This window comes from Mustela nivalis (genome assembly GCF_964662115.1).
Source record: "Mustela nivalis genome assembly, chromosome: 7".
NCBI classification, from domain to species: Eukaryota; Metazoa; Chordata; class Mammalia; order Carnivora; family Mustelidae; genus Mustela; species Mustela nivalis.
The window spans coordinates 126,148,559-126,171,828 of NC_139026.1; the positions used below are offsets into that span (position 1 = coordinate 126,148,559).

Genomic DNA, 23,270 nt, shown 5'->3' on the forward strand with positions numbered 1-23,270 from the left:
ACCTGCACTAGCCTTTATCGTAAGAGCACACGTCTGTCCCTAACCCGTGATCTTACATTCAGGGCAAGCACGTAGTCTGTCGAGGTTTGATAGCACATTCAGCCCAGTGATTTGGGTTTTTCAAATCTCTCTTCTCTTGACTTGGAACCAACTGCCAGGTGCATTTGGTCTTCTCCCTTGCCATTCTCTCCTTCTGGATTCTGCACAAGATACGTGGAGGTTTGCCTGTGATTTTGCCATCCTCATTCAGTTGTCCCATTTCCACTGCATTAGACACTATTCTTTATAGTTTTCTTTCTTATTTTGGCTTATGCTAAATCCTATTTTTACTATTGATGGCTTTCCATCCCCCTTTCCCTTCTTTTCTTATTCCTATTAGGAAAAGGGATAGAGTTTTAGAATGGAATTATTTTTTTTATGCCACATTCAATCAGAAATCCCAAAGAAAACTGTTTACAAGCATATTGTAAACCCGAGAATAGCCACTAAGAAAATAAAATAGATATAAATAATAAGGTATACCTAATAAGCCATTAGTAGAGAATAATAAAATATTAATATATCAAAAGGCAGAAAAAGAGGGATAAACAAAAAACAGATTGGCAAAATAGAAAACAAATAGCAAGGTAGTAGAATGAAATATAAAAATATTAATAAAATATTAATAAAAATATTAATAACAAGATTAAATGTAATTATTAAATATTAATAACAAGATTAAATGTAAATGGTACAAACACTCCAATTAAAAGGCAGACACTGTCAGCCTAAATAAAAAAGCAAGACCCAACTATACATGTCCACTGTAAATTTAACTTAAATACAAAGATACAAATAGGATAAACTTGAAAGGATGGAAAAACATAAACATGTAAATGTTAATCATAAGAAAGCAGACTAGCTATATTAACAGAACAAGAAATACTTCTTGGGGTTAAAAAGGGACATTTCGAGAAGCATTATCAACAATAGTCAAACTATGGAAAGAGGCCCAAGGGCCCATCAACTGATGAATGCATAAGAAGATCACACACAAACACAAACACAATGGAATATTACTCAGCCAAGAAGAATGTAATCTTGCCGTTTGCAATGATGTGGACGGAGCTAGAGTGTATTATACTAAGTGAAATAAGTCAATCAGAGAAAGGTAAATAACATACGATTTCCCTCATATGGAGAATTTAAGAAAACTAAACAGATGAACATATGGGAAGGAGGAAAAAGAGAGGGAGGACAACAAACCATAAAAGACTCTTAATGACAGAGAACAAACCAAGGGTTGATGAAGGGAGGTGAGCAGGAAATGGGCTAGATGGGTGATGGGTATTAAGGAGGGCACTTGTTATGATGAGCAATGGGTGTTGTGATGAACCACTGAATTCTTCTCCTGACACCAATATTGCAATGTATATTAACTAATTAGAATTTAAATAAAATCTGAAAAAAGGGGGACATTTCATAATGATAAAGGGGTCATTCAATTAAAAAAATTATAAAGTGTAAACAATAAGAGCTTCAAGATAAAATGAAGCAAAAACTGACAGTTCTGAAGGAAAAGGCACATTCACAGCTGTGGTGGGAAATTATAGCACCCTTCTCTCAGCAACTGATAGAAAAAATCAGTAAGGATACAGAAAAATTGAACATTATCAACCAACTTGACCTAACTGACATTTACAGAGCATTCTATCCCACAAAAAAAAAAAAGAAAAGAAAAGAAAAAAAGAATATATTCTTTTCAATACCATATAGAACATTCACTAGATAAATTGAATTCTGGGCCATAACACAAGTCTCAACAATTTAAAATAACTGAAATTATACAAAGTATGACCAAAATAAAACAGAAATAAGAAATCAATAACAGAAATAACAGAAAGATACCTGGAAAATATTATGACTATTTGGAAATTTAAATCCATACTTATAAATAACACATGGGCTAAAGAAGAAATCAGAAGGGAAATTGGAAAATATTTTGAACTATAGGAAAATAAATAAAACATATGAAAAATTGTGGAAAGTATCCAAAATTTAGGAAAATTTATAGCATTATATATTTATATAAAAAAGGAAAACAAGCAAGTCAGTCATCTAAAGTCCCACTATAAGAAGTATTTAAAAAATAAATTAAATGCAAAGTAAGTAGAAAGAAATAATAAAGATGAGCAGAAATTAACGAAGTAGTAAACAAAAGGACAATAGATAGTATCAACTGCATCCAAAGTTATTTACTTGAAAAGGCCAATAATATTGGTAAGCTTCCAGTTTCACTGGCATTTTATAAATTACTAACATCAGGAATGACCTATAGTATGCCACCAAAGAGTTCACATATAGAAAAAGGGTATAAGGAAATATGAAAAAATCCAATGAGTACACCTGACAAATCAGATAAAATGGATAATTTCTTCAAAGATCACAAATTTCTAAAACTAAATAAAAATATAAATAGGAAGACTCACTAGCCTTATAGCAATTAAATAATTAAATTCATAGCTAAAACCTTCTCATAAAGAAAACTTCAGGCCAGATGACTTCATTAACTAAATTCTATCAAACATTCATAAAGGAACTAATACTTGTTTTTCAAACTCTTCCAAAAAATACAAGTCTAAAACAACCCTAATACTGAAATCATACTGAAACATTGAGTAGCCATAACAAATCACCTATGAAGCTAAATGTAAAATACTTAACAAAATATTAGCAAACTAAAACCAGCATTACCTAAAATAGGTGACAGATAATGACCAAGTAGGATTTATCCCAGGAATGTGATACTGACTTAACATTCAAAAAAAGAAATTAATACAATCACCATATTAAGAGAACAAAGGGGCAAATGATATAATCATGTCAAAAGATGTGATACAGACAGCACCTGACAAAATTCAAAACCTATTCATTATAAAAATTCTCAGAAAATGTTAATAAAAGGACACTTCTTCAACTTGGTAAAATACATCTAAAAAAATCTACAACTAACATCATCCCAAATGGTAAATGACTAAATGCTCTGTCTCTAGGTTCCGAAAGAAGGCAAGGATATCCAATATAATCCTATTTAATCAACACTGTAATGAAGGTCCTAGACAATGCAATAAGACAAGAAAAAAAGTCACACTGATTGGAAGGGAAAAGTAAAACTCTTATTCTCAGACAGTATGATTGTGTATGTAGAAGAAAATCCCCAAAAAAGCAAAGCTATCAGAATAAGTCAATATAACAAAGCCACAAGATACAAGGTCAAGGTTGATAAACAAAAATAAGTGTATTCCTATATGTTAGCAATAGGAAATAGTTGTAAAATAGTGGTATTTTAAAAATACCATTTACAATAGCATCAAAACCCACAAATATTTAGGGATAAATTAATTAACATAGTGCAAGATTTGTATAACAAATATTACAAAATAGTGCTCTTATAAATTAAAGAATACCTAAATAATTGAAGAGAAATACTATGTTTATGGCCTGAAAGACTCCATTTTATTAAGATACCAACTCTTCTAAAACCAGTCAGTGCAATTCCAATCAAAATAGATACTTTTTTAGAAATTGGCAAGGTTATTCTGAAATTTACATTGAAATGTAAATGACAAGGCAGCCAAAATAATCTTGAAAGAAAAAACAACAGCAATTTGAGAACTTATGCTACCTGAATTCAACACATATTATAAAGCTATAATAATTAAAATAATGTGCTACTGGTATAAGGAAAAACATATACATACTACTGAAGAGAGGGTCCAGAAACAGACACACATGTATGACCTAATTTTTTTTTTATAATGGTGTCAAGAAAATTGATGAAAGGATAGTCATTTCAGAAAATGGTAAAAGAAAGAAAAAGAAAGAAAGAAAGAAAGAAAGAAAGAAAGAAAGAAAGAAAGAAAGAAAGAAAGAAAATGGTGCCAGGATAATGTTATATGCACTTGGAAATAAAATGACTTACTTCAAAATACACACAAAAAATAATTTTAAATGGGTCATAAACCTAAATGGAAAAGCTAAAACTATAAAATTTCTGGAAGAAATGAGGGGAAGATGGGGTAAACAAAAAAATTTTAGACCACTCAGAAATCAAAAAATGTATCAAAATAGATTTTAAAAAGTGATCAAAAAACAAAGAAAGATTTCATTTCCTCTGCATTTTGAGGAAATGAAAAGTGAAGAAAATGAAAAGACAAATTACTAAACTGGAGAAAATCTTTGTTATACAGAATTCTGACAGACAACTTGAATACAGAACACTTAACTCTTACAATGAAATGATCATATTACAAACACAACAAATAATAAAAATTGGGCCAGAGATTTCATTACAGAAGAAAACACAGAAATAGCCAATAAGCATAGGAAAAGATATAAAATGTTATTAGCCATCGGGGAAATGCAAATTAAAATCATCATACACACAAGAATCCCAATAGCACAATAGGCTCACTAGAATGGCTAACATGTTTTTTAAAATATTTTATTTATTTATTTGACGGAGATCACAAGTAGTCAGAGAAGCAGGCAGAGAGGAGGAGGCAGGCTTCCCACTGAGCAGAGAGCCTGATGCTGCACTTAATCTCAGGACCCTGAGATCATGACCTGAGCTGAAGGCAGAGGCTTAACCCACTGAGCCACCCAGGTGCCCTAGAATGGCTAACATTTTAAAAATTAACAATATCAAGTGCTTGTAAGGATGTGAAACAATTGAAACACTTAAGCATTGATTATGGGAATGTGAAATGGTACAAACATGCTGGTAAATAGCATTTTCTCATAAAATTAAAGAAACCTACTATAGGACCCAGCAATTCTAATTCTAGGTATTCACCTCCAAGAAATGAAAACAAAGGTCCACACAAAAACCTATACATGAATGTTCACAGCAACATTTTTATATAGCCAAAAACTGTAAATAACTTAAAAGTCAAACATCATATGAATGGATATATACACTATAGTTTGTAATATTCCACTGTATAGAATATTACTCAGCAATAATAACAAAAACACAGACTACTTACTGATGTGCAAAACAACATGGGTGAATTTAAAAAAAAACAAGCTAAGTAAAAAAGTTACACCCAGAAAAATTGCACTAGTGATTTTATTTGTGATATACTGGAAATGGAAAATTTAATCTGTAATGACAGAAAGCAGTCATTGCCTGGGGTTGGGACACTGAGAAACACTATAGAGGATGAATGTTCTAAGCCTTGATTGTGGTGGTTACACCCTTGAATATATTAGTCAAAACTCAACTACACACAAATGAGTGCAGTTTACTGTATATAATTATAGCTTCATGAGAAGTCTGTTATAAAATTTTTCACAAGAAAATAGGAGGAAAAACACAACTTCATATTACTTTTAAAATAATGTACATCAGTGTTAAATACTTCTGCAGAGTTGATCAATGTACTTTGAACCATTAATTTTGACGGGCTTGGTAAAATAAGTAGCATTCAGGGGCACCTGGGTGGCTCAGTGGGTTAAACCTCTGCCTTCAGCTCAGGTCATGAACCCAGGGTCCTGGGATCCAGCCCTGCATCAGGCTCTCTGCTCAGCAGGGAGCCTTGCTTCCTCCTCTCTCTCTCTCTCTCTCTCTCTGCCTGCCTCTCTGCCTACTTGTGATCTCTGTCTGTCAAATAAGTAAATAATTAATCTTTTTAAAAAAAGATTTTAAAATAAGTAGCATTCAATAAGTAATAGCCAGTGACTGTCTGCCTCTCTTGTTTTTATTCCTGTTATGTATATATATTGCATGATTATTGCTTGAAGTAAAGAATTCAACAAAGTTTAATATCATTAAGGAACCATGCATTTAGAAGTCAGGCATATTCTTACATTTCAATCCTTTCTCTCAGAGAAAACCTCTCATTCTCACTCTCTCAAACTGAAAATTAAAAATAAATAAGGGCAAAAAAGAGCATGCCATCTTCTCAGAGAATATAAAATATTGATTCCCTTCTCCTAAACTTTTTCATTTATATATATGATTGACCCTCCAATGAAGACACCAGAAACCAGTACCTTACCGTGTTTTTCAATCACACTTTCCTTGCCATATATTTATTAAAACAATAAGCAACAGTACTTACTTCGATTGTCTTGGCCAGTAACTGTGTGTGAGGAAAATTGTACTTGTATACTTCGTTAGCAACAGTGTTTACATCAATGGCAGCCACCACTTGTGCAGGTATACAGCTTTCTGCAATGATAAATGGAATATCTTAAGATGTAACATCCTTAGTACCAACTTGGTCATTTTACAGAGAAGTCAAAATCCAGAATTCTGGAGTACACGTCCTCACTTCCTCAATGGTCTAGCTAGATCTCAGATTTCTAATGGACAGGCAGGCCAGGGAATTAGGTATGAAGTGGAATATTTGCAACTTCTGGTTCATCTCTCCAAATAGATTTCTAAAGCTATAAATAAGATCTAAATATTTTACTCATTACCTCTTACATTTGTCTTCCTCACTCCATTAAGATATATACTTAATGAGTTAAACAGAAAGTTTTCCTAAGTTAAACCAAAAATAGAAAAGGGAAGTATATTTTTAAAAACCATTATCAGTTGGAACTCTATATAAATAAATTACCTACTGTTTGCACCTTCTCACTTTTTAACATTAATACAAAGCTGCTTCCCAATATCACTAAAAATGCTTTTACCTAAGTTTTGGAAGTTTTTTAAACAACAGTTTTATTGGGGTAACAACAGTTTTATGGGATTCACATACCATAAAATCCAACTGTTTAAGATTTAGGTAAGTTTTAGCTACAATGAGCAATTAATTGGTGTCCAAATATAAAAATACATAGACTAAAAATTAAAAATCTAACAGATCAGGACAGAATGTGAAAAGAGTAATGGAAACAATTTCAAGAGCATGCCTTCACTGCCCTTCCCTCTTGCTGTTAAAAATAATAATTTCGGGGTGCTTGGGTGGCTCCGTGGGTTAAGCATCCGACTATTGATTTCTGCTCAGTTCATGATTTGGGTTATGAGATCGAGCCTCATGTTGGGCTTGCACTGGGCATGGAGTCTGCTTAAGATTCTCTTTCCTCCTCTCTCTCTCTCCCGTTCCCCCACTCTTTCTTTCTTAAAAAAAAATAATAATTTTCAAAGTGATGTCAAAGAGTTTTACGGCAGTCAAAACATGAACTATGTAAACATGCATAGCTGCTATTACATTTTGCAATTACCACCCCCTTGAACTTCTTACCCAAACACATACATAAGAAATGATGTATTTCCCTACCCCAAATCAGGAGAAGATGTGAAGTTTTAAAAATAAAAGTATTTGAGACTTCTTAGGAAAACCACCAGAAAAAAAATTACAAAATTGCCCAGTACCTCAAAATAGCTATTTCTTTAATAACCATTTTCTGTTAAGAGTTAGCATAGGTAGACCAAATATCAAAAAATGACCTTAGATGTGAGGAGCTAGGGCTCTGGTAGCAGGCATCAAAAATGAAACTCAGTTCTCAAAATATGGGTAAACAGGAAGGTTCACAGACACTCAGAAAATAATCACAACCATGTATTGAGGCCTAAAAGAGATGATGTCCAAGACAAAACAAGGGCATAAGTATCTCTAAGTATTTGCTGAGTGTCTACTAGGCTCAAGACACTCAGCTAGGACCAGTTAGTTATCTCCTAGTACTCTGCTGCCTTGTATGTAGGTCACTGGAAACTCTGAGGTCCAGTTGGTAATACCATAGGGTAGCTGCCTCCAATTGAGTTTAGAAATCAGTAACTAGTTATTTGTCTTAGTATAAAATTATAAATAATATCTTTGTCAAAGGCATCAGAGAAATCTTGAAACATAAATCAAGAAGGCTTTTAAACAAATTAAAAATCAGTATATAAGGATTATTTTGCAAAATCACAAACCTGTTATGTTAGATCAAGAATTAAGTTACTTCTAAGCATTGTAAGGGAATTCAGAATTACATAAACTTCACTGAATTATTTTATTTTTCTGTTAAATATGATTATCTTGTTATTAACATGATGAAGACTGCTTGCATTTCCATGATATATTCTGCAATCTGGGATTGCCTGGAGTTGGTTAATACAACTTTTCTCTTTTTTCAGGCTGGCTGACAGTACACAGTGATATGCCGAATCTGTACCACAATCAATAAGTAATTTTATGTTCTTGTATTGTGTGCCTGAAAGACATAAAAAATTACAAAAAGCAACTGCCAAATGAATGTTTTACGTGGCTATCCAAGAGCCGATGAACCAAAAATTTTTTCTTGTAAAACAACAGATTTTAAAAGTCAGTAAGTAAAAACCCTGTTGTTTATGCATTATTTTAGATTATTATAAAACCAGGATCCAAGGCATGCCCTAAAAAGCTATTTCCACAATGAGAAACGAATGTACTAAGATATTACTAATAACAATGATTCAACGTGTCTTTTTAAAGCAGAATTGTACTGGTATATGGATGTGCTTCTAAGGAAAAAGTTAGATTTATAAACAATCATTTTAAAAAGCAAACCTGGTTGTATGTAAGTGACAAATCACCAAATTCTACTCCAGAAACCAATATTGCTGTATATGTTAACTGACTAAAATTTAAATTAAATGAATAAATAAATAAGCAAAACTGTCAATTCTATTGAAATCTGAAAATTGAGATCCAAAGAGAAGTTTTCTTGCCATTTTCTACTGTGTACTTCAGATCTATAGTCTCCAATAATCTTCGTCAAACCACGTACACGTATTTTTTAAATGTTTAACTAAAACTATCAAAGTGAATATAACTCAGTAGAACTTTACATAAGTGAGCTCTATTATTTAAATCACGCAGCAGACGTAAATCTTGCAGGGAAGAGAGAATTGGGAAAAGGGAACCCATCCGGGTATTTTAGTAGTGTGGAGGGTAAGAGTGTGTTTTCAGCACTGTGATCTACTGTTCGACCCGGATATTATTCGTGATATTTCAGTTATTACTCTGATGGCATATTTATCAACAGGACGCATGGGTATAGGAGGTAAGACATTCTAGTTAAAGAAATGCATATAGATGATGTTAAAAGATTGTCAGATTGGATCTAGAAGGAAAGGACAAAGGGTATCATGCTCCTCTTCACGAGAGGACGGAATTTGAAAAGGCAGGTTTAGTTATACCAAGAGAGACCTTCTAGGGAGATGTAAGAAATGTCACTGACAATACATGTGTAATTCCTGCTCTCAGGAATGTCTCTCACTGAAGTAGGCAAGAACCGAACACGCGCACGCTATATTTGAGTAGCAATAATTTTCCTTCTTTTTCTGATCACTCTTTCTGGAAAAGTTGTAGGGAAGAACCTCTGGTTGGAAATAGTGATGAAAGGATGCAAGTTTATACTCTACCTGCCTTTCCTAACCAAATAAATCAGAAAGCTTAAGGGTGCATAGTTATTAAGGTGGGGAAAAATTCAATTTTTAAAAATGTAAATAAAAAATTAACCAATCCATTTTGAAATAATGAAAGCAGCCTATTTTTTCCCTTTATTACTTATTTTCTGATTGTGTCTCATATAGGTGAGTAATTACTTGAATGAGCTCATTATGATCACACCTGAGGCACTTAATCAGGTATGTTAACACTGACATCTAGTTGTGAAATGGAAGATCAGTGGAACATATCCCATGTCTGTTTCCTTTCATTCAAAGTGACAGCATTAAGAATAAAAGTACTAAGCAAAAACATCTGAAAGGATTCTGATTTTAATATGATTGCAAAATGTTTTATCCCTATTGGCAAAGTGTATTTCTTGTTTCTTTTTAAAGATTCTTGCTTTTCAAAACTTGTAAATAAATTATTGCTCTGAATTAAATAAAATGTAAAATAAGTTTCAAATTTTTTTTACAAAATTCATCCAATTTCTTTGGAAATCTCTTTAGAAGTTCAGCTAACAGTACAACAACAAAAAACTTACTCTGGGTCAAGACATATGCTAGATCATTGTTACTAAGATCTAACTAAATACAAGAGCCCATCAACCAGAGAGTGGACAAGGACTGCTTGAGATCTACATACAGACCAGAGCTAGGAAGGTGGCACAAGAGAAAAAGGTACCAAATTAATGTTTAAAAAGGAGCACAATGAATTTACAGGGAAAGGAAAATAAAGATGATACGCCGGATAATACCATGCAATTTGGAGAAAAGGAGGACCTTGAGAAAGAACAAAGATATAAGAGAGAAAAACATGATAGTTTGTGCTTTCTGGCCTTTTTACTATTGGTGTTTTTCTTCTGTTGGTTTCAACTATTGAAAAATAAACGTAATAGCTGGCCACTTTACAGAGCTGGTGAAGCAAAGAATTAGAAGGAGTTGAGGTCCTGAAGGATTTCAGAATCACTGTAGCAGCCTGGATTACTATATCTAGACTCTCTCTCTCTCTCTCTCTCTCTCTTTTTAAAAAAAGAGTATTTATTTATTTGAAAGAGAGAGAAAGAGAAGGAAGGAGAGACTCCCCACTGAGCACAGATTCCCTGACCATCTCACAACCCTGTGATCATGACCTGAACCAAAATCAAGAGTCAGATGCTTAACCGAGCCACCCAGGTGCCCCTAGGCTTACTTTATGTGAGAAAAAACCAAACTTCTACCTCCTTTTAGCCACTATTATTTTGGATGTCTCTATGACTGACAGTTGAACCTAATGCTAACAGACGGCATGAACCTAATCCTAACAGCTCCTCAATTGTTTAGATGGGGTGTGTGTGTGTGTATCTGTGTCTGTGTGTATGTTTGTGGTGAGAAGAGAACTTCAGGTTCAATTCCTGTTTAGACCGAATCAATATAATTGAAAAAAACATTTATTGAGTAATTGAGCCAAGCATTTTGCTAGACCCACAGGGATGGATATATAAAGTTTCTATTTACGGAGGTCAGGGGAGTTTTAAAATTAAAGCAACATTGTTTTTCTCTGAGGTACAAGAATTCCTCTTTTAATATCAAAGATGATTTCTCCCCAGATTTTCTTTATGAAGTGAATTTCTACCAACCAAATACTTTCTCTGTTATTTTTAAATTTTTATTATTGAAGTACAGTTGACATACAATATTAGCTTCAGAAGTATAACACAGTGATTCAACAACTCTATAAATCACTCAGTGCTCACCACGGTAAGCGTCATCACCATTTGTCACCACATAAAGTTATTTCATCATTTTTCTTAAAAGTCACATCTATGTTACTCTGAGGAGAAAACCTCTGGAGCCTTGATTTAAGAGAAAATAAAAAATTTAGAAAACTAAGCAAAATCATATATCCAATAACTCAAAAATCTAATATGAACAATATTAATAAGAATACCAGTACTAATAACACCACCATGGTATACTCAAAATCACAAAAGCAAAACCGCTGAAACTCTGAAACAATGATAATCAGCCTCAGGTATTTCCTAACCCCAGTAATCTCTTGCTAAATACTTTTGCAGGGCAAGACCTCCTCAGATGATTTATCATAATACTGATTAGAAGGTGACATGAAGTTAGCTAAGGAAGCTCTGGTTTCCCTATGGAATGATGGCTGGAGTGTTACCCAACAGCCTCAGTGGTTTCTGACATAAAACAAGGGTTAAACTACAAATATTGATAATGATTACCAAAGAAAAGACAAAACCCTGACTTCTCGGGTTTTTATGCAAGATCTTCTAATGTTTACTAAGTGTTCATAAGTCCCTTTTATAAAAGGTGCTTGGTATTTTTAAGTGATTTATTGTCCTAAGATAAAAGAAATGTTTCCTTCCATTAAGTTTTGGTAAGTTTTAAGACTTGGAAAGTGATATTAGATTGCTTATATTTTGTTTGAAGGAAAGATAAACCTTCATTTCTTTTTGTTTCTTACAGAAAAGTCTGTATTTTAGAAACCTTATCAAGAGAGATGGTCAATGTTCCATGGACATACTATTTATAAGCTACACATATCAAGGATACAAGTTAGCGGCTACTATACAACCTTCTTGATGTGGGAGAGTCTATATAAAGGGGAGAGTCTATATAAAAGGGAGAGAGTCTATATAAGGGGAGAGTCTATATAAAAATGCACCCACGTGGCACCTGGGTGGCTCAGTTGGTTAAGCCTCTGCCTCCAGCTCAGGTTATGATTGCAGAGTTTTGGGATCAAGCCCCACATCGGGCCCCCTGCTCAGTGGGGAGTCAGCTTCTCCCTGTCCTTCTGTCCCCCTCCCCTGCTTGCGCTTGCTCTGTTTCTCTCAAATAAATAAACAAAAACTTCTTTAAAAAAAAAAAATACAGCGACGCCTGGGTTAAACCTCTGCTTTCAGCTCAGGTCATGATCTCAGGGTCCTGGGATGTAAGCCCTGTATCAGGCTCTTTGCTCAGGAGGGAGCCTGCTTCCCCCCCTCTCTCTGCCTGCCTCTCTGCATACTTGTGATCTCTGTCAAAAAAATAAATAAAAATCTTTAAAAAAAATGCAGCCAATCCAGAAAGAACAAAACTAAGACAGATACACAGAGAAAGAAAACTGATGCCTGGTAACATAATTGAACCCTTTTAAGCTCTTCCCCAAACCAAGCCTATATTTGATCTTAGTCATTACATGAGTATTTACAACTTTTATGTAAACCAGTTTGGACTATCTTCTGTAACTTGGAAATAACAGTTCTAACAGGCACTTAAGAGAACACACACTTAAATATCACTCATCACTATAAGAAAATGCATTTCAAATTCCATCCTGGCAAGCAGAACAACACGAACACCAAAAGCCTTGTGAATAAGAAATTAATTAACTATGTATCTATATAACAGAAGCACTTCTCTTGATCAAACACTCCCCAAGTATCATAAATTGAGGCAATATTTGCAAGAGTCCCAATTTGGGAGACAAGGACTTCATTATAGGTCTACCTAATTACTTTATCCTATATATGTATTCTAAATACAACAAATACAGAGAGAGCCATCTGTAAGTTGTATCCCCAGTGTCTTCTAAGAAGCATGTATTTTCAGGTGAATGGTCTTAGCAATTCGTCAAAAATTCAAGTTCTAAAAGTAAAATCAGTCAAAATAGAAATTTCAATTACAGGCGATTCAAAATAAAGAATTTTATATTATCAGTCAACATAAAATGCTGCTGCACCTCACCAATAATGACAGAAATCCACATTAGTCGGTTTTGCTTATAAGACTAGGAAAGGTTTTATAAGATGAACACTGTCTAGTACGAGCCCGTTTGAAAAAATGGGCTCTTCATCATGCTGGCTGTAGTGTACATGGATTCAACTCTTCTATCATTAGTCCTAGCCATTCCACTTGTGACAATTTATGCTAAGGAGATATTTGAACAATGTAAGTGTAAGACTGCCATATTAGAAATGATACCCATATACACTAATGTGGAGTGATACAGATTTTTTAAGTACCAAAAAAAGTTACTAACTATCCTGTTTGGTAATAATCCAAGTTTTGTATAGTGTATATGTATGTACCTATATTAAGAAAAAAAAGATTAAAAACAGTAAATGTTGACAGGGGCTATCTGTTGGTGGTAGAGAGAATTTAGAGGTAATTTTTATTTCTTCCCTTAAACTTTTTGGATTATTTGGTCTTTTTCTTAACAATAAGAATGGAATGCTTTTACAATCAGTCAAAGCAAACAAACAAAACTATTTTTATCTTGGAACAAAATAATTCAATATTTCTCTTAGTTGTGACCCTGAGATATCCCACAAAGGGAAGGTATCAAGGTCAGATAAGAAAGGTTTGGACATATTCTCAAAACATGCCCATTAGACTGTAAGGACACACACACACATACACATACACACACACACACACCAGTATACAGTCATAACTCAATGCGTTATTTTATGCCACTAACTCAGTAACAGCCAAAAGAATAAAAAACAAGAATTAAACTACATTGTCATAGTTCTTTAGAGATCAACAAGGATGGCATATGGCCAAAAATGTAATGAGTTGAAAGCTACCTATTTACATATTTAGAATTCAAAGGATATAAATCTGTCTTCTCCATTTTTCCTATGACATTTAGACCCTCCTCTTAAAGACAATACCAGTGATTAAAAACATTTATTTAAATGGTTTAATAAATAAGCAATATAAACACATGTGATCCAGCCTATTACAGGTTTAAAGAACAAAGACTTTGTTTTACATAAATCTACATTGAATGATTGAAAATCTATGAATGATTCACCACCAAAAATATGTCAAAACACATTTGCTGATATTTTCTTGTAACTTAAAAGATGATCACTTCTTTTTTTTAAAGATGATGATTTCTGATATACTCATGGAAGCCAATGAAGAAATGATATATGTGCCACTACTCTCTATCTGATCAACTATGAATGATAAAAAGACTTGTAAAAATAAAATTACGTTATCAATCATAAAGATTCCAAAAATTAAACTAAAAACTCCTCTCTAAATTTGTCCTGCCTTTCTGAGTCCTTTTATCCTTTATATAGTAGACTTTCCTTAAAGCTTATTATTTTCATCATTATTGACTTAAGAGTTTTAAGCCTACCCTGAATTTCTGCTATAGGCACCTCTAAAATAATTACGTTTAGGGGCACCTGGGTGGTTCAGTCAGTTAAGTATCTGCCTGCCTGTGGCTCAGGTCATAATCCCAGGGTCAGGCCCTGCATCAGGCTCCCTGCTGAGCTGGGAGTCTGCTTCCCCCCCGCTGCTTATGTACACTCTCTCGTGCTTGCTCTCTCTCACTCATTCTCTCTCTCAAGTAAATTTAAATTTTATTTAAAAAATAAAAAAATGAAAGAATTAAGTTTACAATTTTGCTCTGAACCAGAAAGAAAAATCTATCCTAAGACCTTAGAGGAAAAAACACTTCAATTACTTCATTCCTCATTTTCCTTTGAGTCTCCTCCCGACTATACATTTCTCTGCAAACCTGTTTCCATTAAGCCACATGGTATTCAACACTTATTAGCTATCACTGTTTTTTTAAATCAAGAGTATCACAGGCACACCCTACAGAGATTCTTTTAATTCAGAGAGAGAGAGAGAGAGAGAGAGAGAGAGTGTGTGTGTGTGTGTGTGTGTGTGTGTGTGTGTTCACTGGTCCTCAGAAAGATTCAGGATATGGGTATCTAACTATCCAACTCTTCCTCTGCCTGTGTTTGAAGTTTAGCTCCACTGTTCCAGCTGTGTGACTTAGGCAAGTTACTTGACTTCATCAAGCCTCAGTGTCTTTATCCATAAAAGAGACAATAAAGTACCTACGTCGTACAGTGTTCCAAGGATTAAATTAGCTAATATCTATAAAGCTTACACTTGTGCTGGCCAGATGGTAATTACTCAATAAATTTTTGCTGTGATTATTATCAAAAGTCCAAAGACTTTTTAAAATAAGAAAGTGTGACAGGAACCCTCACTGCAGGCGTGGCAAAGGAAGGTTCAGTCTTTGAGAGAGCAGTTTGGCAGTTTGCATCTAAAGCCTTCAAAACCGCTAGGACTTAGCAATTTTGTATTTGGGCACATACCCTAAGGTGTGGTAGGCAGAACAGTGAACAGCCCTGCCTCAAAAAGAATTGTTTCCAACCTAACCTGTGAAACTTGCAATAATGTTACCTTAGCTAGCAACACATATGACTAAAGATCTTAAAAAGAGATTATTTTAGGTTATGTGGGTAAGGCCCAGTGTGATCACAAGAAGGAAGGTTAGAGTCAGAGGAGGAGAAGGAATGAAAGAAGCAGAGGTCAGAAAGACTGGAAGATGCCGCTGCACTTCTGGTTTTGAAGATGGAGGAAGAAGTCACAAGTCAAGAAACACAGGTGACCTCTAGAAGCTCGAAAAGGCAGAGAAACACCTGTCCCCTCAAGCTTCCAGAAGGAAACAACTCAGGCAAAACCTTGATTTTAGGACTTCTAATCTCCAGCATTATAAGATAACAAATTTGTATTGCTTTAAGCCGCTAAGTTTGTGGTGATGTGTTACAGCAGCAACAGGAAACCAACATGTAAGGCAATAACAGAGATGTGAAGAAAAGATTTATATGAAGGATAAATGCTATTTTATTTATAATAGTGAGAAATTATAAGCAACCTACATATCCTAAAAAGTTGATTGCTTTGAATAAATGGAACTTTCATAAAAAATATCACACAACAATTAAAAAACCAAGTTTACATATATATTTAGTAACAAGGAAAACCTCAAAATTTTCTCACTGAAAAAAGAAAGCTATAAATTATCTTAATGTTAATGAAGACCTGTCAAATAAAAATTGAAAAGATACAATACAAATTCTCAACAGTGTTTACTATGCATGAACAGCATGTGTAATTTTTATTTTGAAATTTTCATTTGTGTCGCATCAGTATTTCCCAGTAAACCATAATCTCAAGGAAAATAATACAGCTGTCTTGTTACTGCTATATCCCCATTGTGCAGCAAAGTAAATGACACATAAACCACTCAAAAATTACATGCTGAGGGGCGCCTGGGTGGCTCAGCGGGTTAAGCCGCTGCCTTCGGCTCAGGTCATGATCTCAGGGTCCTGGGATCAAGTCCTGCATCGGGCTCTCTGCTCAGCAGGGAGCCTGCTTCTTCCTCTCTCTCTGCCTGCCTGTCTGCCTGCTTGTGATCTCTCTCAGTAAATCTCTCTCAAATAAATAAATAAATAAAATTACATGCTGAATGAATACATAAGTTTGTTTTCAGTATTTCCCAATGTTTTCCACCCTTGGGACTTTTGGGACTCTAGCAGAGTTATGGTTCCCAAGTCCAAATAGTCCCCTTTCTTAATACAGTTAGATATAAGTCTTGATTTGTAATCTCCACAAAGTAGCTCTCTTCCCTATTACTCTGTAAAGTAATTTCCAGAAGGTTTGCTTACAATGGTATCTAATCCCTATAACTGCAAGGTCATCCCTCTGAAAATTATTTCTAAGTCTTTAAATTCATCTGTATGATTCTTTCATCAATTCCATCAAGTGACTTTAATAAGCACCCAACACTTGTATTGCCTTTTTTCAGGCTAATGTAACTTATTAAAGCAACATTTTATTAGTTTGCTGTTCAAAATATAGTAAATTGAGAAATATGAAGATCCTAAATTAATACTAAAATATAAAGCTATATTCTCTTTTTGAATTATAACTTGTTTGGGGAAAATGGATATATTTACTGAAGAATGTATGACAAATATGTCTATAAAAGCATACGTATATATGTTTGGGCTTTGTTTTTCTGTTTTCTTTTAATGGAATCACAAGCACTTTGACTTTCACAATCACAGGAGAAATGTAAAAGACGATCTCTTCTCAGAAGCAGAACTCTGGATTTTAAGTATGTTTCCCTTGCCAAATACTAAAAATGCCAACCCACAAAACAATCCAGAAAAATGATAGATTCATATCTTTTCCCCCAGCCATGGTCACCAACATTCTGACATTTCAAAATTAACAAGAGAAATCTCACTGGATGGAGGGCAAGGTACAGATAAATGGTCCGTATTACGTCAAATCAATAATGACTGCCATTAAATCTAAATAGTCAAAGAATATAATTTAAACAAATGACTTAGCAAAAATAACCACAAAGTAAATGGAAGCCACAGAAATAAAATGCCTCTGAAGAGGCAGAGAAATTACTCTGGTACTTTTATAATCATCTAAATCTCAGGGTTTTCAGGAAAAATGTAAGCAAGGCAAAATTATTTACTTAGTATCTCAAATTTGATCAATGAAACTTCATAGCCTAATTGATTGTGTATCTATAAATCCTTCATAATATGGGCTCTTCCTGGACCCAAATTCTCCTATAATTAAGGTATGTGCCAAAGTCTATGAGGGTTGCGTTTGTGCTAAAAGACTCAGGCACTTGTTTTTCACTTGAGTTTCACTCATTAAGTATTAAGGGATTATTAAATTCACTATTGTCTTTGAACAAAAACAAAAACTCACTAACGGATGCTAAAGAGCTACTATGACTAACTCTCTGATGGAGTTGTTTTACTTAAGTCCAAGGGTTTTTGTTCAGTTTGTGTTGATTTAATTAAAGTCCTACAATGGAAAGAACTGGGGGATAACAGTAAAAGAAACTATTGGTCCAGGTAAATAAAGTAATGGTACTTATAGTTGGAATCTCAACTATTTGAGATTTGAGATTTTCCAAAACTGAGATTCAACTTTTTGCTTTTAGGCAGGGTAAGAACTGATTAGCACTATTTCTACAAAGCACTTTTTAGGGAATATTCCTGATAAACTTTCATCAGCAAAGCAAAAGGCCAAATTCCTAAAAAGGCTCTAGATACCAACAAATCCTGAATTCTACATTCAACCCTAATCTCCCTATTTTATGTAATAATCCTTCTGTAATTACTTACAGATTTGCTATCATATATGAACCTTTTCTTTTCAATTTTCCATACAAAGAGGTAATAACTCTTGAAAGGAATAAAAGGTAAAAAATAAAACCCTTCAACTTCATTATTTTCACCATAGCTCATTTTAACATACGATTAAAAGTCTACATTGAGTTCAAACCAACTTATCTCAAAAAACTTGATTATTTTGAGAAAATTTCACGTTTTATCATGCAGCACACAAAAAAAAAAATCTGTTATCTGTTAAAATGTCACATATAATCATGCATACAAAACCCTCAGTGATTCTACTTATTTGGCCACTCTCCAACACACACACATACACACACACACAAACATGGACACATACACACACATATGAACATGTTTATCTCCTACATGATACCTATTAACATCCTTCAAAACACTACCCATGCACCATACTTTGGGAAATGCTGACTTAGCTCACCTCCCCCAAAGAAAAATGACCTCTGTGATTCAGATTTAATAACTAAGTTTAAACTTATCACAGTACAAACTTACCACAGTACTTCAAGCTATCCATATTTCATAGCAAACATGACCCTAGTTCATTTATTCATTTATACATTCATCCAACAAGTATGCATAAGCAATGTTCTAGACAAAGTCTATCTTATAATGGAACTTATATCCTTGTGGGGTGGGGGAAAACTAAACAATAAATAAGTAAGTACATAATACATCTAACAATGAAAAGTATCATGGGAAAAGAAACAACAGAGTAAGCTAAATAGTGTAGAATAGATTAGTTCTATTTTTATACAGGATGGTTAGAGAATATCTTAATAGCAAAAACCTGAAGGAGATGAAGGAGCAGGCAGATATGTGGAAGAACTTTCTAGAACAGAAGGAAAAGACACTGCAAAGGCCCAGAGATTGGGAGCATGCTTATTGTGTAGGAGGATCAGCAAGAAGACTGGTAGAGACTGAAGGTGCCCCTCCAAATTCTTAGTTGAAACTCTGGCTCCTAATGCTTCAGATGAAGCCATGAAGGTGGTCTGGATGAACAGGATGATGCCCTTCTAAGAGTCATGAGCGAGCTGACCTCCTCTCTGTGCTCTCTGCCATGTGAAGACAAAGGTGAAGTCGGGACTCTGATATGTGGAGCAGGGCCCTCACCAGAATTCAACGGCACTGCCACCCTGATCTCGAACTTCCCAGCTTCAAGAACCATGAAAAATGAACGTCTGGGGCTCACAAGCCACCCAGTCTATGGTACTGTTAGAGCAGCACAAACTTACTAACTTACTAAGACAGCTAGCAAGCCTGGAATGGAGAAAGCCAGGGGACAGCACAAGAAACGTGCTCGGAGAGGGAAAGGGGTTGGCTCTAGCCCAACCAGGACTACAGCCAGGGGACTTAAGCCTTCACTGAGTGATATAAGAAACCTCTCAGAAGTTTTAAGCAGAGGAATGACTTAATCTACTGCATTTCTAAAGGGTCACGCTGACATTAGAGGAGTCAAAATAAACTAGAGGAGACAGAGCAAAAGGAAGGAGACCAGTAAAAAGGCTACTGCAATAATCCTTTGCCCAGGTCTCCTAAGAAAGAACCCAAGGCAAAGCTTAGCTGCAGATGCTCTTTCTGGGAGGCAAAATCCCAGAGTAGCAAGAGTAAGGGGTAGTGAGGCAGGGAGGAGGGAAAGCAAACAAAAGGCAGTACAGTACTCCACTGGCCACAGCTTCACAAGAAAACCCAGGTAACGGTGGTAATGCAGTTACATGTCTCACTCCTCAAAGGCAGGAGGAGGGATGTATGGAAGGTGACAGAAGCCCTGACGCTGTCTGATCTAAAGCAACACTTCCCACATCTCCATGTGTACTCGAGCAGGGAACACTGGTAGGGGGAGGAAGAGACAGGATGTATCTGCTGACTCCTTCCTCATCGTGTCTCCTCCTGATCAGAAGTCACCCCATGAGGCATGTGTAGAAAGACCCTCCTGTATTCTCCTTTACTCACACACTATTACATACTCACAACACTTCTGACACCAGTTGGATGTCCACGGTTCACTTAAATTCTGACGCTAACCGGAGTTGGCCTTAAGTTAAGAGCTCAGACCCATAAGACTGCCCCAAGTCTGACACCAATTGCAAGTACTAACCAACATGCTCCAGGTTACCTACAACTTCTGTCCGACTTGGCTACCAATCCAGGGTTCCCACAACCCCCTCCTTGGGTTCCATCATTTGCTAGAATACCTCACGGAACTCACACAATGCTTATGTTTGACAGTTTATTATATAGTAAAGGACACGACAAACAGCCAGATGAAGAGATACACAGGGTAATGTCTGGAAGAATCCAGAGCTCAGGAGCTTCTGTCCCCATGGAGCTGGGGTACACCATCCCTACGGCATGTGGATGTGTTTACCAACCCAGTTGTTCTCTGAACAACTTTTAGGATTTTTATGGAGGTTTCTTCATATAAGCATGATCAAACAACAACGTGATCTCCAGCCCCCTCTCCCTCCCAGAGGTTAGGCAGTGGGACTGAAAGCTCTAAGCTTCTCACTACCCTCAGTCTGTCTAGTGACCAGCCCCCATCCTGAAGCAATCTGGGAGCAGAGCAAGAGTTGTCTCATTAGAACAAAAGACAGTCCTGCCCCCTAGAAAATTCCAAGGGATTTAGGAGCTCTGTGTCAGGAAGCAGGGTCAAAGACTACATCTGAGAACAAAAGAGGCTCCTAGTGCTCTTATCACTGAGGAAATTATAAGGGTTTTAGGAGCTCTATGCCAGGAACAGGGGGCAGAGACCAATAGATGTGTATTTTCGATTATTGTACAGGCGTGACTCCTCCTCTCCTCTCCAGTTAGGGTTCTGATATCCAACCCCTCCGGACAGCCTCTGGAGCAACATTTCAGTCGGGACACTGGGGGTGGCTTGAGCATGTCATGAAGCGTGGACTGGCAGCGTTATGGGGTGAGGCCACAACAGCAGAGTCGGGGGACTACGCCGAACAAGCAGCTCAGGGCCTGGGAGGCAGGTGGAGTCAAGTGAATCTGGGCTGGCACATCAATTAAGTCTGACAAAACAAGAGTGAGATTATGGGTGAGATGGTAAAGGTGAGGACAGAGAGGAATGATCGAATTATAAATCAAGTTTGAAGGGAGATCCCATGGAATTTGCTGAAGTAAGTCAAAGAGAAGAAACAGAGGTGACTCCAAGACTCGGGGGTGGGCCCCCGGAAGAATGGAGACACCCGTTGCTGGGAGGAGGAAGGCTGCGGGAGCATGAAGTTCTGAAGGGGTAAGGAGAACCAGGAGCTCAGTTCTGTACACCTCTAGGGAGGAAAAAAAAAAAAAAAAAAAAAAAACAAACAAAAAAGATAATGAGAACATGAACAAATCTAGCCTTATCGAAAAACTACAGAGAGCTGGTCAGCACCGTCAGCATCATCAGAGGTGATGCACGCTGGTGCTGTGCGGAGCCCTGGCACTTCCTCTCACTCACACACTCACTGGCCCCAGCCCTTCTCCCACAGCTCCCTCAGTGCCCTCCTGTTCCCCAGCAGGCATTTCCCAACACATGCTCTAAGGAACGTTATTTTACATGATGCTAGTAAGTGTGATCTTCTTCCCCATGTGCAAAAAAAAAAAAGCATATTCATGGCTCAAATACATACGGGAAGTGCAGATTTAAACCACACAGTACCCGTTTTACAGGGCTTCCCACCACTTTTGGTATATTAATGTGTCCTGAGACTCTCATGGGACAATATCGTATGAAGAGTTTCCGAAACTTACTTGACCATCAAGGCAAACCTATTAATATCCCTGAGAAGACAATTACATAGGATACCAGCCAGGAAATGGCAACTAACCCAAGAATTCATTTTGGTCCTTAGTTCCCCTGGGTTTGCAATCTCAGATCACTCCTTGAAATCTTCTCCTCGCTTTATCTTCATGGCACAGTGTTCTTTTGGTTCTCCTTGCTCTCGAATTTTTCCTGCTCGGTTTACCTCTGTGAATACTGTTTTTCTACCCAGCCCCACAATGTCACTATTCCTCAGTATTCCATACTGTTGGTCCTCTTTACACTCGACACGTATACAGAAACAAACATTTATCTCTAATCACACTGATCCCCGGACCAAAATGCACAATGTGGCATTTCTGTGGGTCATATGGATAAACTCTGTGACTCTAAAATGGAACCTATTATTTCCCCCCTACCTTGATTTAGGACTATTCCATTTGATAAATCACCCACATTAGAAACCTCGGTAACTAACACCCAAATGACTACCAGGTTTTGCTGATTTTTAGATCCTGTATATATAACCGAGTCATCTTCTCCATTCATTGGCTTTGCCTAAATTCATTATCTCTGAACAATAATTTCCTACCTGTCCACCATGCCTCTATACCCTGCTCCCCACCACTACCAACGTCTGGTCACACAGTACAACTTCTAGAACCTAATCAAAAGGTTCTTTAACTTTCATTTGCTAACCAGACCTAGGAGATAAAAATCCAAGCACCTCATCAGGTTGTACGGCATGTCATGATTTGGTAGCTCATAAACATCTACTTTTTTGGAGCACTTAAATTGCAAGGATATTTTAAAACCTGTAGCTCTCCCATACTTGTATAGACCATGCTATTTCATGTCTGTGTGTGCACAGGAAGTTTCTTTCTGTCTGATATAATCTTTCCCTTCTTAACAATCTGAAAAACTATCATCTACCAAAATCCTGCAGGGAAAAAATATCGTAACAAAACTGAACAGCAAATCACCAATTATAAAAAAGAATATGCCAATGACAACATGAACAAGTCACAAAATAAATACAAGTAAGTATATGAAAATGTTCAACTTCCTAAGTAATCAGCAGTATTACTTATATACTATACACAGGAATTCTATTAGCTCTATGTATACA

General features: G+C 35.9%; 2 protein-coding genes across 2 annotated transcripts in view; both read right to left on the minus strand.

Moving 5' to 3' along the window:
* TRDMT1 (tRNA aspartic acid methyltransferase 1) overlaps positions 1–23,270 on the minus strand; it is a 55,337-nt gene that overhangs the window by 25,946 nt on the left and 6,121 nt on the right. Inside the window, exon 2 of the mRNA XM_082742021.1 lies at positions 6,105–6,214. Coding sequence (XP_082598147.1) covers positions 6,105–6,214 — 110 coding nt within the window. The remainder of the gene's footprint in view (positions 1–6,104; positions 6,215–23,270) is intronic.
* Positions 20,672–23,270, minus strand: part of LOC309870036 (uncharacterized protein) — a 33,927-nt gene continuing 31,328 nt past the window's right edge. The window contains exon 4 of the transcript XR_014314439.1: positions 20,672–21,410. The gene's annotated coding sequence lies outside the window, so the exon portion shown is untranslated. The remainder of the gene's footprint in view (positions 21,411–23,270) is intronic.